Genomic DNA, 20232 nt, shown 5'->3' on the forward strand with positions numbered 1-20232 from the left:
GCAACCAAGCTAACTTAAGCACTTTTTATCCCGAAACTATGGAATGCATCGTATGTAGTTATGGGTATGGGTTTACGTAGGGTGTTGATTTATACTTTTCCACTTATTAAAAACACGGATTCAGGGACATTAAGTATTACGTAAGTATATTTAGCTTGACACGTAACAATTAATTATTAATAACATTTGTAAACGCACGCTTTGGCGCGAAAAGGTGGCAAATCGTATTTAGAGGCGACGTTCAAGGCTCAAGGGTAGGTTACCGACTGACCGTACCTTCTTTCGATCCTTCGTCCTCCCAGAAACAGATAACGGTACTTTCTCTTTGTTTGTTTCGCTGTGCATCCTGGTCTAGCCTTGACTTATTTAGTTACAATAATATTATCATTATATTCCCAACTCTGTCGATTGGAGGATTTTTGATGGGGGATTTAGGCATTATGGTATTTGGTATCAGTAGGTATAAATGTATTTTTATATATTTTTGTAGGTTAGTACAATAAGATAAGTACCAACAGTTTGTACATACACTTGAATACCCTACTTGAGTATATACCCAAAGCATTAAGAATGACTAAAATGTTAGTAAGTACCAGGCGCGTGTGGTTTTTATTTTTAGGGATACTGATGAAAAAAATATATACTTTTAGGTACGAGGGTGGGTCAATAATTCCTTAGAAAAAAGCATTAAAACAGTTTTTATTTTTGTATTTTTTTTTTATTTCTCAACATAATCTCCTTGGAGCTCAATACACTTGGTTAGACGTTTCTCAATTTTTTTTAAACCGTCAGAAAAATAAGTTTTCGGAAGGTCCTCAAAATAAGCATTTGTCCGATCGATGACTTCTTCATTTGCAAAAAAACCTTGTCCACTTAGCCATTTTTTTAAGTTTGGGAAAAGGAAAAAGTCACTGGGGGCTAAATCTGGCGAATACGGTGGGTGGTCGACCAATTCGAACTTCAATTCTTCAATTTTAGCCATTGCTCGTAAACATGTGTGAACACGGGCATTGTCCTGATGAAAGAGGATTTTTTCCTGTTTAAATGAGGCCATTTTTCTTCAATTTCGTTTTTTAGCTGGTCCAATAAAGATGCATAATAATCCCCTGTTATTGTTTTTCCTTTTTCCAAATAGTCAACGAAAATAATTTCACGTGCATCCCAAAATACAGTAGCCATAACCTTACCAGCTGATTTTACGGTTTTCGCCTTCTTTGGACATGGTTTGTCTTCGCAATCCACTGCTTTGACTGTTCTTTCGTCTCGGGAGTATAGTGGTGTATCCATTTTCATCTACAGTCACAAAGCGACGAAAAAATTCATCCGGATTGCGTTGCATGAGCGACAACAGGGCTTTAGAGGCCACCACCCTATTGCGTTTATTGTCGACTGTGAGCAAACGCGGCACCCATCTTGCAGAAATATTTTTCATGCCCAATTTGTCATGTAAAATAGAAATGACGCTACCTTTTGAGATCCCTGTAACCTCAATTATCTCACTCAACTTTAATCTTCGGTCACTTAACACCATATCGTGGATTTTATTGATCATTTCTGGTGTAGTCACCTCTACAGGACGTCCTGAGCGTGGTTCATCCTTTGTTGATGTACGACCACGTTTAAATTCATTTAACCAGTTATAAATAGTTGCGAGTGAAGGAGCAGATATGCCGTGAACTAAATCCAACTCATTTTTTATTTCCTTTGCTGTTAACCCTTTTATATTAAAATGTTTAATAACAGCTCTAAACTCAATTTTCTCCATTTTCCATTTTTCCATTTTCCACAAGCAAATTTTTTTTTTAAATGTACGAAAAACACACAACAACCCGACCAATCTGATTGAAACTTCGCAGCATACTGAATCGGTAGTGCCGCTGCATGAAAACAAACCGCTTACAGTACTAGTCGCGCCACTTGTCGGCTTTTCTAAGGACTTATTGACCCACCCTCGTACCTAGTATATTATGCTAGATAATATTACCTATTTAGAGTTCGCAATCAATCGAATCGCTATGAGTAGTGTATGTGATAGCGTTCTAAATATCTATTTACTTAATTTTCATAATAAATAACGTTAATAATGGACAACCAACCGTGAATGTTTCAAGTAATTTATAATACTGTTACATAGAGCCATATATCGAATATTTTTTGGGATTCTGTGAATTCACATCATCTATTAATTAACTGAATGCCACTGATATGTATGGTCTGTGATTATAAGAAATGTGTATTTAGAATCAATATCCAAGTCACTAATGGACTCCATGCAAAACATTATTGTTGTCAAATAAGTGTCATACGTATAAAATAAGTGATCTTAAATAATATTTTTTTAATTAAATCATTATCTCAATCACTTCTAATCCAATACTGAATGAAGCCCTCATTTTGCTGTAGGTATGTAATAATATTGGTCCTTATGTTTGATGTACGTTCAGTCAGGTTCTTGTTGTTCGATAAGATATCTATTGGGTACCACTGCATGCCTCGATCTATCCGTAGAGTAACATGCATGTTGGACATAACGCACGGAGATTGAAAAATAAATAAATGGGTAAGAAAAGACACACAAATGGCGACTGTTATACAAGTAAAGATGTCAAAGTGGAGATGGGCAGGGCTCGAAGGAAATATACTGTATTAATTAAAATAAAACAAAACAGATTAGAATTAATTCAGATGAATTAATTACGTTTATTAGGCACCGGTTTTGTTAGCGTACAAGGACAGTGTGAACCAATTCAAAAAAATTAACCAATTCATAAATATATATACAGCTTTGTATTAATATCTATAAAATATATTTTTTGTATCAGTTGATAATGTACTTGAAAACGAATTAAATTGGTTTTTATTAATTTATTTGAATTAAATACGTATATATGTACTATATATTCTGTTTTTTTATAAATTCAATAATATAGCCTTAATGGACAATGATGCCACAATTAAGTAATTAATTGTATTATTCTTCATACCCGTTCATTTACTCATCGAATTTAAAAAAAGTTGTTTAATTGAATATCATTCTTCCAACGACAGATAGGTTATATCAGTGGTGCTCAAGTGACTCCTTGTCTAAGCTTTAAAAATATTTAAATAATTAAAAATAAGCAGAAATCCAACTCACTCAATGTAATCTTAAAAATCTTGTTTTTGCTACTACTAATTTAAATCCTGATGTGACACTTCATGGTTATTGAGAAATTAAATGTACTAAAATAAAAATAAATATCTGCAAAACCTTCACCAAAAATATTGATATATGGATTGGAGTGGTGTGCATTTTAAATTATGTACGCGCGTTAGAAGTTATACTTCTTTGGCGTAACAAAACAAAAACAAAACATGTGATAAACAAGATTCTTTGACTAGCTCTTAATTATCTTGTTAAATTACACACTCAATAAAAAGGACCGCTTATTGGAACGCCGTTGGTTTATTTCTATACACTTTAATTTATATTACTAAATTATAAAATGGTTTCTCGTTGTTTTTATTTTTAAGGTACCAACTGTCACTCTGATGTTTAGTCGTTTGTTTACGTAAGGAATTGCAAATGGCCGACAATAATAAATTCGCTGCCTAGGTAACGGAACAATTCTAAACTATATTATTATACTGGTTAATCGTCACGATTGCAGTATCATACTGTGGCGTTAAGGTAGTGCGTTCAGCTGATAACCGAACAATCGGTGGTTCGAATCCAATCGAGTGCGTTTTTTTTCGTCTGAAAAAATAAATTATGTGTCACATGTCACACGCCAAAAATACACTCTGATCTGATTTTCCAAACGCGTCAAAAGAAATATAACTTCAAAAAAATGAGAGGAAGGAGGATTGAGAAGTATCTTCGAATCCGAATGTGATAAACATAGGAATTAGAGAGGTAGACACCTTTGTATAATGATTCCCTATTATCTAATACGTAAAAGTGAGGTGATTTCGATGGGCTGATCGTATTCGAGAATGAATGACACTTTATTACTAAAGAAGCTCAAGACACTAAAATATGATGAAAAAGAAGAATCGGAGATCTAGACTGAGGTGGTTGGAGTTTCTAGAAAACAATAGCTTATGGGAGATAGAAAGGATAGGAAATGCAGTGCGTAACACATTTTCGAACTAAACTATGGGCAAAACTACTTGGTGTTATAACCTGAAGTTAAAAAGCTGAAGCGAATTGGAAGAAGAAGTGATCAAAATAATATTCTATACTTTTCAACCATGCAACAGGCCATACGACCTAATGACAGTGGTGTAATCACACAAATATCCAATATATATTATGTAAGGTAGAATGAGGTTAACTGGGCTCCCGGTTTTTTTAAAGAATTTTATTTATTGTCACATTTAATTGATTGAATAACTGAGGAGCAAAAATATACTTCAAAACATTTTACATTTGATGAATAATTAATGCCTAGTGATATTTTTTAAAATTTATGGTATGATAATAATATAACGATATTAAGAATTTATTCAAAATCGTTTTCTTTAATATCTTCATTCAAACGACCAGTTAACCTCACTCTACCCTACGCACTGTGACCTCACTGCCAATCGAACTCGGAGCGCCAGGATGAGAAGGCAATGTCTTACGTATTATACTACAACATTTTTTAAAAACGTGAAAAGTAGCACTTAGTTTGCAAATGGTGCGCACCACTGGTTTATGTTATCTTCTCGAGATAATCGGAGGAAATTATAGCGATACATGACCTTAATTTGAAAATTTTGCCTTGACTAGTTGATATTTTGATATTTTCGTTGGAAAATCTTTATAATCATTCATTCATTCTTGCAACTATTCATCTTGCAGCTATAATGCGACCGCATGACTCAGTGATGCTTGAAACTTACAAACTGTGGCTACTTTGTTTGCGTGAAGAAAATTGATTGAGGCCACACGTTATGTTAAACTATTTATTATATTGAAACAAGAAAAAAAAAACAACAGAATACGGTGCCACATTAGTGATTTTTATAAGTGATCTCACCATGAGAAATTATTGCTATCGTCAGCATAATCATGTAATTTATTCATTACGTTATTAATTATATATTAGATATATATGTACTTATAAATAAAGTTGTTAACAAAAGGTGTGTAAGGTATTATTTTGAGGGTTTGCAATTCCAGAATAATGCTTGATTTATAAACATCGGGATTGTAAGTTTCGGAATCCCCATCCCTAAATTTCGGGATTAGTTTTTATATGTTTCTGTGTCAAAAATTGTTTACTAGCTTACACGATATTAATAATTATTTCTATTTAAGTAATAAATCGACGCCGATTGCAAAATAGCGTCAACGTGATTATATTTAAAAAAAAATACGAGACAAAAATATTGTTCTTTCTCTTTCTACCATGTTCGATCCTAATAGGATCATATGGGCCTCCACAGGATGGAGGTTTGTATTAACAGATTATTGTTTTTACGAGAAAAGGATATCAGCCACTTGCTCAACCTAGTAGGTCCATACTCTGACTCATACGCAAACTAAAAAACAATTTATGTGTACTTGCCAGACCCAGAATTCGAATCTGGGACCCACGACGCTATAGGCCAACGCTTAAGCCGCGCAGCCATCGTGAGTGATAATTGTTGTGATATAAATTGTTCTAATTAATATCAAATTTTTGCTATATCTTATGTAAATATTATTAGGTTACGTTTGAAAAATGATAGGTGTTGCAGTTTGAAGTTAAAAACAAAAATGTATCAATGTACCTAAGCAGGCATGCCAAGAACGGAGCATAAATGTATTGAAAATCAGGCAACTTGTATGCGATTTACACTTACTGGCAGATTAGTAGGTATTACAAATTGTCCATTATGAGAAAAAGCACTATTTGAAACACTATCTGTTTATTTTACGTTGGTAATCTAAGAGGTAAATACTTATTTATTTTATCGGATAACAGGGCAAATATTTGTATATATTATTTTTCTTCTTCTTGGTCGTTCCGTCATGGTTGAATATCATGACCACCCTGACACTCGGTAATCGTCTGAGCGACCAAGACAATCCACCCCTCTTTATTATCTGCTTCACTCAGAACATAGTGAAGGCTGCTCCCAGTAAAACTCCTTCGCTTGGTTGCTCCAGCACGTCGGCGCAATTCCCTGGAGACTACCCAAAACCAACAATGTCTCCAGAATATTTGGACCACGCCGAATAATATTTCAAAAAAACTGCAAAATGCGTCTCAGACATAATATTGTCAAGTACCATTCCTTCATCTGGGGTTTCTCGATGATGGACTGATTCATCCTGTGCTCTGACAAAGACATACGAAGCATTCAGCGTTCGAATCTTGAAAACTCAAAATTTAAAATTCTGTCCGTGAGGTAATTTTAATCTTTAAATATGTACGAAAATAGTATAGTTTTGTCATTAACGATTATTTATTTTTGCAATTCTTGGTTCAATAAAATTATTTTAATTAAAATGAAAATAATTAATATTCCTACGTATATAGGAAATAATCTACACCATTCAACGATGATCAATAACGGCCCTGATAGTTATTAAATTATATGGATTTATTTAATATTTCAATTATTTATCTGATAATCTGATATAACGTCACTGTTCTGGCAGAAGACACTAATTCGAAAAAATGACATATTGAGTTAGTACCAAAATGTTCCTTATTTCAAACTTTACCGTCTGGAAACCTTCTTAATAAATAAAATGTCTTTATTTTAAAGTCATCCTTTTTACGATTACTTATTAAACTCACATGATAGACCATTATTTCAAACATTTTAACAACTTCAAAGTCAAATTACTCAAAACTAGTATTCTCCAGTTAGTGTGTTCTGCCAGAACAGAGACGAAAGAAGGTACGTAATTTCTATACTATACCGACATGCCAAGAAAGTATCAGGCTTAATAATATAGTAGACATCATTGCTAAATACGATAATCATAATATATGACACCGTGCATATTGATGAGTCTAATGACGTTTAAATTCGATGAATGCCAAGAAATATCTTATTTTTATAACACATTTATTTAATAATTTTTGTTTTATAAGAAATAAATACATATTAATTTGAATAAAATGGTGCACGAAGTGGAATTAAATAATTCAGTCATTATATATTTTTATGATATAATAATATTCATAAAATTAATTATTTTTTTTATCACGCGCATCCTTACCGAAGTATATAAATAATAATCAGTGGCGTAGCAACATACAAGATTTAATTAAAATAAACAACATTATTTAGTACCAATTCTACGGTTCTTCGATTCTCGGTTTCGTTCGCTTCAAACTGGCATTCTCAACTGGTACAAAATATACAATAATGCAACTCAGAAATAATGGGAACTGAAATACCTAACAGGTGTGGAGAAGCAGGTAACCAATCTCGAGCGTGGAAGAATACGGGATAAACTTAAACACGTATCAAGAATACGCCATACGTCGAATACTGATAACTGCTATCGGTTTATGCATCGACGCTTATTTAATATTGGTGTATTGAAGATTGCAACACACATTATTGTACGTCTATAATGCATGGGTCATTTTCTTAGGACACTCATACATTTAAAACCCTGCGTCAAAATGTAGTGTATAGGAATATTATATAGTATACGAGTTTATAAAATGAACCACAATTCGCTTATAGGTTTGGTCGAGCTGCTTTCAGTAAACCAAAAGTTAGATCTACCGCAATATCTAAAAATAAGGGCCTTCCAGCGATGTGTGCATAATATGGATCGGAGGCAATTTGGTTCCCGATAGCCAGCCTAGAATACACAGCGCCCATTACGACGACAAGCCGATGAAACACGTTGCAACGATGGAATGGTCCGCGCACATGCAGACTACGTAATATTAAAGTAAACAGCATTGTCAACTTTTTTTTTTACTAGCTCTAAATCTAGCTTTTTCAATTAGGCACCTACATTGTAAAATTTTCATCTGGAATATGGCGTTAAATCTAGCATTTTTAGACACCGCAAACAGCTTAATTTTTTTATAAATAAAGCTAAAATATTATCTCTGCTAGATTTGTTTGAAAATCAACATGTTGGTCTTTTGTATCTTATATTTTATAAATTAAATAAATGTTATATACAAAATTATGACTATTTTCATATATTTAATTTTATCATTAATTATTTTTAATTTTATAAATTTTTTTATTAGTTGTAAAAACTCTTTTTCGATCTTTGCTCATGTGAAACAATGTTAATAAACATACATAATTTTGAAAAACACTTTCTGAGAGAGTATATTATAACCAATAGAAAAAATCTTTTTTGAAAAAAGTAAGCCACCCCGACGGGGAATCGAACACTGTATCTCCCGGGTTTACACCCCATCCGTCGCATTTACCAATATGCTACGCAGTGACATACTAATTGCGACAAATTTTAACTATTGGTCAATTTTAATACCTACTCATCAGCGCTCTTCCAAATCATGTATCTTCAATAATAGAATGATACATTCTTAAATCTTGTGAATTATTAGTTGAATAAAAGAAATAGTTATTTGCAATGTTAATAATTATTATGATATACGTTTTTGAAATGCTAGTCTAGACATTTTTTGAATTTTAAGAAAATCTTTTTTTTCTGCCACCTAACTTATTTTTTACCCTATCTGGTATAATTTTGTGAATAACAGTTGCATCATTGAAAGTCTGGGTATGAAGGGAGAGGAAGCGTGGGGTATCCTTGCGAAAGTAATATCGGGAGGTGCGAGACGTGTCGATGGAGTGAGGGAAGTGGCGCGACCTTACGATTACACTGGCCCAATTGGTCATGGAGATCTGGTAGCAACCGAGGCCAACTTTGCGGCATTTGAGAAATTTGCAGCGTCGTATGGGGAGCGGGATAGTCCCGACTCTTCTGTAGACTCATCCATTTCAATTCGTGACACTCAGTATGCGGGTACACAAAGCGCTTAACGTCAGCGGACAGCAGAGCCAGTCCAAAAACAAACATTTTCTTTCTTAACTTTCTTCTTTAAGCACTACGGTGCATGGTTGCAGCATCAGTCTCGTGCGGCTCCGTCTCGGGATGGAATGAGCACTTAAAATCACTTCTTTCAGACACGTTTAAAGCGTCATAGAAAGCGGCCGTGCATATCCACGGTTGTGCATATATGACGGGTGGTGGTGGGCACTTTATTCTTTAATGCTAGAGCGTAACAGAGTGAAGTAAGTAATTTTTATACCATGTTCGATCATAAGAAGATCATATTGACTTCCACAGAGTATAGATCGTATTAACAGATTTTTTTTCATACGCAAAATGTATGTTAGTTGCTTAACTGTTAACCTATTAGGTTCGTACTCTGGATCCAAATACAACAACATGTGAATTTGCTAGACCCGGGGTTCGAATTCGGGACCTTCGATTATAAACTGATGCGGAAACCGCTGGCCATCGTGGGACTGATTTGTTTATATAAATATATTTTCATTTACTTTATATATTACTTTTATTTAGTTGAAGGCATTGCTTACTTGTCAACGTGATATGGTATTATATGATGCACATTTTTATTTTTCTAACATTGATATATTTACAGAATACACCATTACATATACCTAATATCTGAACAGAGAAATAAATTTGATATTTTTCCAATAAAGGTTATAGACATCTACAAAAATCTGTAATAATCGCCCTTATTGCAATGCAGATAGCTCTTTAAATATCCGATATTATTTAATCATTTTAGTTTAAATTAAAGTAACAATAAAAAATTACCTATAAAAATTAATGGAGTTTGGAAATTCACCTGTATTATAAATGCAGGCATAAAGAGTTCATTTCCTGTTATTTTCATCTGTTTAAAACGAAAATATAAAAGTCATTTTATTTTTCATACACGTCTATATAATATTATAAAGTACATATTCTATTTTCAGGCGTATTTGTATGGCAGTTACTTTTTTGTGATTATCTCAGAATAAAAGTTTATGGGAGGTAGCTAACTTTGTAACTACGTCAGCAAAATGAAAGGCTGGGAGGGAAGAACGGACGCCTCAAGTGACTCGTCGAAGCATTGGACGAATCTATTCTAAATACAAAAAAAATGGAAAACCTAATAAACATAACTTTAAGAAAAAAATCCTAGAAAATAAGTTGGGCCAAATGGGACTCCTACTGTGATCTTTCACTTTATTTATGAATACTCTAGTCTTTGACCTATCGTTACATCTATGATTAATATGAATTATTTTTAACAATTACGTTTTATCTGAATAGGTAATAATTGAGATTACTAACTTAATTATAATAGACAGATAAATTTGTTATTGACTTCCGTGTACTTGCGAATAATGAAGATATTATTGCCCTTTTTATAATATATATAGTGCTATAAGTAGCGAAGGGTGAAGGTAGACTGTTAATATCCGACATTAATAGTGTACACTAAACTTTATCAGTCATACGTAATTGTTTTTATTCAACTTATACTACAATGTGCAGATACCATTGGTTAGTTTTTAAAAATCCATTAAATCTTGCCTAAGCCAAACCTTAATAGTTTTGGTATGTATAAAATGTTTTAAGGCATACTTTATTATACTCAGCGAAAAGAGTATAATAAAATATAAGAGAAACATTAATATATTTGTTGAATCAATAGGCAGTAAGTATATTTTATATCAGATAATCTATATAATAATATTATATATTATACAAAGTATGTTTGTTTAACATACATCATTTGAAAAAAATATGACACCCAGCAAAATACGAACCTGCCCCCCTCAAAATTCGCTCCCAAGTGTATTGACCATTATGTTACGAGCATGGACCCCACATCCTGAAGCGGGCCCCCAGGCTAGAATGTTTGGCGGGCCCCCCTACCTATCGGTTAGGGTAAAGGCATTGTGATGCACTGCAGTAGCGTTTTCCAAATGGCGTACGCGGAAAAATTAAAGTGTATTTTTAGCGATTTTTTGTAGTTTTAATATGTACATCCATTTGAATTATGGAGTTATCGAGTATCGGCACACAGCTAAAAATTGCATCGTAAAACCAAATTTTTCAAATTATTAATATTATTGAAGCAAAATAGCGCCTTTTTTACTATTAGAACAGATCTGTGATCTGTGTTTATCTCACTTATCTGGTCGACTCGTCACTCCGGGCCCTTTCTGAGCCCGGGCCCCCAGGCTAGAGCCCTGTCAGCCCCCCCTTTGTGGGGGCCATGGTTACGAGTATACTTACCTAATTGCTTACAAAGTAAAGTAATATTTTTTCAAAAAGATTGTTTTAATGGATATATATTTATTTCTCAGAAGTATTTTCAAATTATGTATGTTTAATAAAATAATGTAACATTCTTTAATCTTGACAATAATTATTATTATTCACTGAATAAAAACATAGTATATTTTGTTTATTCCTTCCAAGTTTGCATAATATTTTAGATTCGATTTTAATTCTGTTTTAATTTTACTGCTGGCAATTATAATTGAATATGATTATTATTGTTTTAACAAATACAATAAATGTGTATTTATGAAGGAAGCGACCTCATGCAAAGCCGGGCACTTCATCTAATAAGTTAATAAAATAAGCTAATCGCCGATAGATAGCTAAGCACCACTCCCTTTAATTTTATTGTATGTGTATATAAATATATTTGGCATTTTAATAAAAAGTTTAATATATTGTCTCTAAAGGTAGTAAGATAGTCTTGGGTTTTCAGTTGAGATGTGGAAATGAGATAGGCTTCAAGAGTCTTGACAGTTGTTTAAGATGTAGCTTAGTGTAACGTTTTCCTCGAGAAAGTGAAATGGAAAACTCAGGTATAGTTGAAAAGAAGACTGTTTATGCGGGTTTCTTTTATATTATATCTGAATCCAAGAGGTAAAACGGGTTATTTGTTTTTTGTGTCCTTTAGTGTGTAGAATACCTCTTCCAGTTAATTAGTTTGTTTTATTCAACGTACCTATATCGATACTTTACGTGTTACAGTATGCAAATAAAAAAAAAATAACAATCATAAAACATTTTATAGAAATCAATATATCTTGTTCCTAGAATCACATCCTTTAACTAAAAATAAATGTTATTGACTTAATGGTGACACACATGTAATAATAATATACTATTCTGGCGCTTGTATAGAATCAACAAACATGTCTAATCAAATCTACAATTGTGTCTTAAGCGTAAAGTGTTAAATCCAAAAATTGCGAGTAGCTCTACCTGGCACGGAAAGGCGCATGTAGGGCATAACGCGAAAAAATCACAAATTAAAAAGGGAGCAGACAAGAGTACACGATGTGTACTTCACCGTGTCATTTAGCAGATGAAATGGCAATCGGATGTTGAATTCCGTCATACAGTGGAACCCAAGATGTACTAAACGACCACATGGCCGGCCTAAAATCCGCCGGATAGACAAACCCGTAAATTTTGGTAGATATGTGGCATTTCAAAACCAGGAACCGAAAAGAATAGTGGGAGCTAGGTGAGGCTTTCATCCAGCAGTGGATTGACGCCTGTTGATAATGATGTAATAATATTAGTGATTTTTTTTCTCGTTTTGGATGGTTATGTTATGGGGCCTTTAAGTTAGTTACAGAGGTTTTGTTATGCTTTCGGTAATATTATAGATACCATGTTGTGAGAAATACGGTACTTCTTAAGGTTTTTGTATATTCTAATAATTGTATTACTCGTTTGAACTGTTTCGAACCCCCTTTTTTAATCGTCTGACGAATCAATTGTCTCACATGTGTCAAAGAAAATTGCCGCTGATAGTATGATATGCGTATCAATTAAATTCGCATACTTTTACAATATTTAGGTTGACTTTTAAAAAATGCGTTTTTTAATATACGAGTAATATGCAATTTATTTTACTTCTATTGTTCAAACATTTTGAGAACAGAGAAGTAAGGTGACATAATTACTAATATTTACTGAACATTTTACAGTATCAGTAAAAACGTGATTATCTCGATGAAAACGCGTGCACTATTACTTTTAATTCACGTCTTGTTATACCGTAATTTCAATATTTTTGTGTTGCTTGGATAAAATAACGGAAGTCCAAAATATCAAAATTCACATGTGAGTAATTAAAAAAAACTAGCAACTTTAATGTGATTTTTCGATTTTTTTCGTTTTCGACATTCAAGAATTTTCGAAAGAATTCTCGAGAAGTATATAATTTAATATATTGAGTTCTTTTTTTAACTCGTCCGACGCATAGTTTTTGCCGGCCGAATCCGTTAGCAGATCAAATTGGAGACCAATTTTTTAGGCTTTTTTACCATTTTTTTTTGTTCACCAGCGAATTCAAAAGATCCATTTTGTTTGAAAACATAACTATAGTAAGAGTCCAAATGCCCTATAAAGGTATAAAAAGAAATAAGAATTTGGGGTATCTTTGGAAGCTTTGTCTGAATAATCTGTAGACTTGTACGAAAGGTGTCTTATGTACGTACTGTCATTATCATATTAACACAAACCAATATCATATTCATGTGAACGCTCGTTTGAAATTAAAAATAAATCCTTGTTTATAAATACCTTTCTTTATATTATAGTATTTAATTTTAATAATGAGTAATATTTACATACTTAGTAAAATATATTCTGTAAATTTTACTTTGAAGACAAATTTTGTGCTCTTAATTATTTACCATGATATTGTTTTTTATGAAAGGCAAGACAAATTTACCAACCCAAATATTTGTCACTACCTTACTATTTAAATTTTTTTTATCGTCAAAACTATTTTATTAAACTTTTTTTAATGTTTTGGCTGAAATATTTGTTCAAGTACTGTTTTCGACGATCTTCTGACTATACTTATGACAATAACACTTGTAATCGTATTGCTACAAAAAGCACTCCCACACAAACTGTCAAAGATAAACAAGCCTTCTATTGCATAATGATGTAGGTAGGCAAGTCGGCATACTTTTGTACAGGTGAAAATTTATGGAAATATAAGCGAGCGTTGAAAGAAACAAATGGATCCGAGCCGAACCTCGCTTAGATAACATTATATCACGAAAAAGTTGTTGTGGCATCCACTGCGTGAAAAATGTGCTAATTTTTATACAAAACATGAAATCAACGAAAAATAATAATTATTATTGAAGGTCATCAACATTTTAAAGGTCCTTGTATTCTAAACTTGACATTTGGTGAAGTCATATGTTTCTAGCGTTCTTCTGGTTTCGATATAAGTGTATTGAAATGAATCGCTTTATCAATACGGTTTATCCTTTTTCTGTATAAATATGTGCCGGGGTCCATTTGGAAATCAGTTCAAAGGTTGCCATTGCAGAGAAGCGATTGATTTCCCAACAGCTTAACTATGCGACTATTTTTGGTATGTACACCTACCAACCAATACTAATTATTATTTAACAATCTATGTGAAAAATAAATATTCCACACAATTTCCAACCATTTTTTTTTGACATAGTGGATATTATTTATTTTGATATACTGTACTTACTTAGAATAAAATTGTCCGGATTTCTATGTGGTTTAATATTAAGAAAAAGAAGTGAAAAAAGTAAGAACAGTAAAAAAAAAAGTGACACTTTCTTCATCTGCAATTAATACAGATAATCGAAAAACAATAAAATATATTATTTTTAAAAAAATATTATAAAAATACATAATATATAGGTGCGTGTAACATTTGTTCGATTATTCAATATTGGATATATTAAACGAGTAATTATTTCAACATTTACAAAAATTAGATTACGTATTTTACTTTTACATTATATTTTGGTAAAATATATTTTTTATTTGTTAATAAATAAATATTATTATGTAAAATCTATCCCTACGATTGAGCAGTGTTAGAGTGTTCGTTTCAAAATGTGCGGGTTCGATTCCCTCATCTGCTAAAAAATAATTATTTTTACAACGTGTGTTTAATACAAAGTAAGGACCCAATGGATTGAGCGAATGGCTAACAATCATTCCTTGTAAAAAGTCTGTAAAGATAACGTCCACTCTGGCCTGTATGCTCTGCTTAGAAGCGAAACATTGTAATTGACTATTTGAATCATTCTCGTTCTGATTATTTATTATTTTTTATAGAAGGGTTTTGAGAACCGGTTGGTGGTAATTTTGAAACACTACCAGTTCGTATAGTAAATAGGTTAAGTTACTGTGTGAATCATATTAACTTGCATATCGATATACTCAGATTAGGAGCGAAAAGGTTATATTTTGAAAAACTCGGTGCAGTTTAAGATTTGTAAGTGAAATGAATTTGTGGCGCAGGTTGCCTGTCTGCATTTGAAAGATTAACATACGTAATCGAATCGTCGAATAAAGTATATTTTTTTTATTAATGTTTTTTTTATTAATATCGGTGATAGGAAGTACCTATATATATAAATATTTATTACCTTGAAAATCGAGTGCGTTTGTATGTAAAATTTAACCAACTAATTTAGTCAACATATGAAATTATGTAATGTAAGTGATAACTTGATATTTTATGAAATATATGAGGTGTCTATTTTCAAATACTTATATGTCACAAATTCAATATTTCGGTTTCAAACTTAAGCTATTGGATTTTAATTTAATTTCTTTTACCGTAAAATCGTAATTTTTAGATGGAACAATATGTTTTTTTAATATAAAATGTATTATGTACTTAATTAATCAAAATAAATATTAGAAAAATATAATTGTATATTATAACACATCAGTGTGCGTTTGTATTTATTTCTATTTTACTCATTAAGTTTTAAAATATTTTTTTCGTAAACATTTTACATGTATTGAAAGTCAAATATTGTTAAATTAGGCGTATATTTTCAAAAACTGATAAGACCATAATTGAATACTTATTTTTATGTGTCAAGTGGAACTTGTTAGAATTAAAATATAACAATATACCCATTTTACCTAATAAACTTTGTATTGCAATATAATATTGGACAAAAAGACATTTATTAATATATTTTGAATAACCATTTTTGTATACTTTCCGCGGGTTTTTTTTAATTATAAATAATCTAAATCATTACAATATTATATTGTGTGGTGCACATAAATTTAATAATGTACGTGTTTTTTGTTAAATATCTGTTCTGTTTTAACTGAATTTTGATCATATGTGGATATATCGGGTTTTAAAAGTAGACGCCTCACATATTGTATAATTAAAAATATAGAATATGTATATATTTTTATTAGATTTTGACGATATGAGTCTATTTTGACCATATTAGTTTTTGAAAAAAAATATCCTATTTGTACTAAGTCTTAATGCAAGTTTCCACAACTACACTAGTTAATACTAATACTATTAGAAGATCACCAGAATATCCAGTCCAGACCAAGGTATATCGGTTCGTAGAACAAGTGAATATTGTATACAAACTATTGGACACTTTTATCAAACATTTATATCAACTACAACTCATCAATACAAATATTTAGTATGTTATGATACAAAGGGTGTGTATTTATATTTTCCGACGCGGCTGGAAAACATTGGTAAATGTTTATGTTCTTTTCTGGAGTACGTTTAACTCAGTATGTCTTAACCGTTGCAGAATTGTATAGTCAATGGTGAATGAATGATAATATAAATTATGTAAAGTACGCGATAGCAGACTAAAGAATGTTGACAGATTTTAGTAATATTTTTTTTATACTTTTTTGCAGCTATTCACCGTCATTGTTGCGGTAGTTTGTCAAGATGAAGGCTACCAGTATAATACTCCTGGAGCAGGATTTGCTGAAGGATCATTCACGGCCGGAAGCTTCTCGAGTGGCTTGAGCGGCTCGGGCGGAAGTGGATCCCAAGGCGGACAAACAAACTTCAACACGCTCTCAGGTGTGACCGGTGGCCAACAGCTCCCCGGTATTAACAGTAATACTAATTTCCAGCAGAAATACGAATACTCAAAGACAACTACTGGAAGCGGTAACACTGGCAGTGGAAACCAAGGGTCGACTGGTTTTACCCAAACTTCAACTACTGGAAACGCATTCGGCGCTGGAGGCCTAACAGGTGGTCAATCAGGAAGCGGAGGTTCTTTCGGTTTTACCTCTGGAGGTGGAAGCGTAAGTAGGCCACAGAATACTGGATCATTCGTAGCTACGCAAGGTTTTACTGGAACTTCTGGAAGTAACCAAGGATTCACAGGATCTTCCGGAAGTAACCAAGGATTTACTGGAACTTCTGGAAGTAACCAAGGATTCACAGGATCTTCTGGAAGTAGCCAAGGATTTACCGGATCTTCCGGAAGTAACCAAGGATTTACAGGAACTTCTGGAAGTAACCAAGGATTTACAGGATCTTCCGGAGGTAGCCAAGGATTTACCGGATCTTCCGGAAGTAACCAAGGATTTACTGGATCTTCTGGAAGTAGCCAAGGTTTCATTGGTTCTTCTGGTAGTAACAGGAATACAAATTTCGCAAATCAAGCTACAACTGGTTTAACCGGTAATTCGCAACCCTTTGGACAAGGAGGATTTTCTCTAGGAAGTCAATCAACAAACACAGGTTTTAGTAGTTCAGGTTCTTCAGGGAATAACGCTGGATTTGGAAGTGTAACATCAGCTAATAGATTTGGAAGTGATTCATTCTCACAAGGATTCTCTCAACAGCAGCCCATAATCAAGAAACACTATTACGTCCATGTTGCACCAGAAGAGCCAGCCACCAAGGTTCAATTTAAACATGGCCCAGTACCACCACCAGAAAAACATTACAAAATAATTTTTGTAAAGGCACCATCTTACGAATCGCAACGCTCCGCCATTGTCAATGTAGGCCCACAAATCGAAGAAAAGACAATTGTATACGTATTGGTGAAACAACCTGAAGATGGAGAAACAATTTCAATTCCTGCTCCAGCAGGAGCCAAGCCATCAAAACCAGAAGTTTTCTTCGTCAAGTACAAAAACAACAAAAAGGTAAACAACGTCGACGGAATCAGCGGCGTATCCCTTATCGGAGGTGGATCAATAACCGAAGAGGAAATAAATGCAGAACTTGTCGCCGCCGGAGGACTCATGAATGTCATTGGAGCAAGTATCAACCAGGCTGGAAACTTTGGAAGCACCACCACAACATTCGGATCATTCGGAACTGGTGGCAACCGCGTGACACAGGGTTCAGGGTCTAACAGTGGTGGAATAAAGGGATCTTCTGGATCAACCACTACAAATAAAGTAACGACAATATCTGGATCAACTTTTGGATCAGGAACTAGTGGAACTTTTGGAGGAAGTGGTACTGGATCATTGAACAAAGGAAAGGTAACCAGCACTACTGGAACAACCACAACTGGAACGACTCAAAGAGTAATTGGATCCACTGGAACTTCACTGGATTCAGACATCAGCGCTATCTTCTCTGGAACTTCGGGATCCAAAACCGGTGGTCTTACAACTGGATTTGGAGCAAGTAGCAGTGGATCATCTAAAGGGGGATCAGGATCAGTGACCTCTTTTGGATCGACTAGCAGTGGAACTGCAAACAGATTCAGCGAAACAGGCAACATTGATGAAGAAATTCTATCCAGCCTAAGTGACGCCTCAGCCAAAAAGGAATTCGAAGCATATGGACCACCTGCATGAGAAAAGATGTTTACTATTCATAAAATCGTACAATTTAAATGAAATGTTACCTTTGAAATCGTCATATTATTCAGAAAAGTAAATCAACAATAAATGAGATGGACGAAAAAAAGTTTTTATTATACATCACTTCATTTTTATAATTTTAAAAATCGGTATGTATATGATTATTGATTTTACATTACATTTTTGTTTTTTTTTTTATAATTGAAAAACGATTTTTTACAAAAAGATCTGAAATATATTCCAATTGATTCATTTGTTATCCTTAAATTTATGTTTGAAAAATAAATAAGATAAATAATAATTCGATGATTTTGAGGGCGTAACAAGTAAATTGGCCTCGTCACATTATATTTGCTACCTATCAATAAATTCGTTAGGAAATACCTCATGCTAGCGCATTTTTACGATAGTAAAGATGATATTCTAAACAATTTTAACTCCTGTCAACTTCGCCAAAATGTTCCGTACGGTCTTTTGTCTTAGCAGCGAATTATGTGGGCAAAATTGAATTATATAATTTAAGGTTAGAAATTTTCCATGTTTTCATTGTTAGCATAATGAAAAATGAGCCAAGTAATATATCAATGGTTCGTATTAAGAGAAATGCGATTTGGTTTATTTTTACTGATATATTCTGTCATTTATTGTACTATATAAATTATAAAATGCCAAGGTTACCTATCTGCTCAGCGACAATAATATGTTTGCACACATTAGATTTATATTATTCTGTCAATTTTATTCACTATAATTTTTGATATACATTTTTTTTGAAAATTATAAATTGTTTCTCAAAATGATATTATTTAATTGCAGCGTTGTTTTAAATTCAACTTGTTCTTTTCATTCTTCTATATAATATAATTTAAAAAAAATCATAAACAGCTTTGCGGCAAATTGCGGTAACTTGCGGTAACTTGCAGCAACTTGTGATAAGCTCATGGTGAATTGCGGTAACGTGCGGTTACCAGTATCCTTCCTGCGTTAGAATTTTACTGCGTTTGCAGAGCGATGCTTTTGATACCCCGTTTTTATATCAACTTGCGACGCGTAGGCCCAGACCCTTCTGAAAATACGCCTGGCTGTATTTTAACCTAACATCATAATACATTCTTGCCCAGCGTCGTCAAATGAAACAATATTATAATTTCACAATTTTGCAAAACAAATCGTATTCATTTTAATAATAATTTTATTTTTAGCAGATATTTAAGTATTTTCATAATAAAATCGAGCGAATATTATAGTAATAATGGTCTCTGTTTTTAATAATTAATACAAAGAAACCGCTATATACCAGGTGTCTTAGTCAGAATATAATTAAAACTGGCTATTTTAAATTAAAATATTTTACCTGATCAGTGAAAGAGAATTGCATTATAACACCATTATTTTTAATCACGAGCCTAACAACATTCCGAAATAAAACAACTTACTAAAATTGTATTGAATAAATAATTATTCTGAAAACCAATAACATTAGGAAGGATATTTTATTACTTACCGCACATTTGATATTATCTGCAAATATAAAAAAAACAAGAAATCTATAAATAAGTAGTCAGTCGCCTTAAACTTTTTTTCAAACGACCACTTTGTATTAATTATTTTATTGGAAAATTGTG

The 20232-nt window shown here is 32.8% G+C and overlaps 2 protein-coding genes across 2 annotated transcripts in view; one reads left to right on the plus strand and one right to left on the minus strand.

Annotated features, from left to right (window-relative positions):
* The window catches only part of LOC147079620 (frequenin-2), a 701586-nt gene that overhangs the window by 57129 nt on the left and 624225 nt on the right, over nucleotides 1-20232 (minus strand). The window lies entirely within an intron of this gene.
* Nucleotides 14297-18713, plus strand: LOC147079621 (uncharacterized). Its single transcript, XM_085942474.1, has 2 exons — nucleotides 14297-14363; nucleotides 16679-18713. Exons 1-2 carry the CDS (start codon nucleotides 14349-14351, stop codon nucleotides 18599-18601), a joined length of 1938 nt encoding a protein of 645 aa, XP_085798600.1. The 5' UTR covers nucleotides 14297-14348; the 3' UTR covers nucleotides 18602-18713.

This window comes from Rhyacophila brunnea, unplaced genomic scaffold, assembly GCF_057557595.1.
Source record: "Rhyacophila brunnea isolate RB1 unplaced genomic scaffold, BYU_Rbru_1.0 scaffold_1, whole genome shotgun sequence".
Lineage (NCBI taxonomy): Eukaryota > Metazoa > Arthropoda > Insecta > Trichoptera > Rhyacophilidae > Rhyacophila > Rhyacophila brunnea.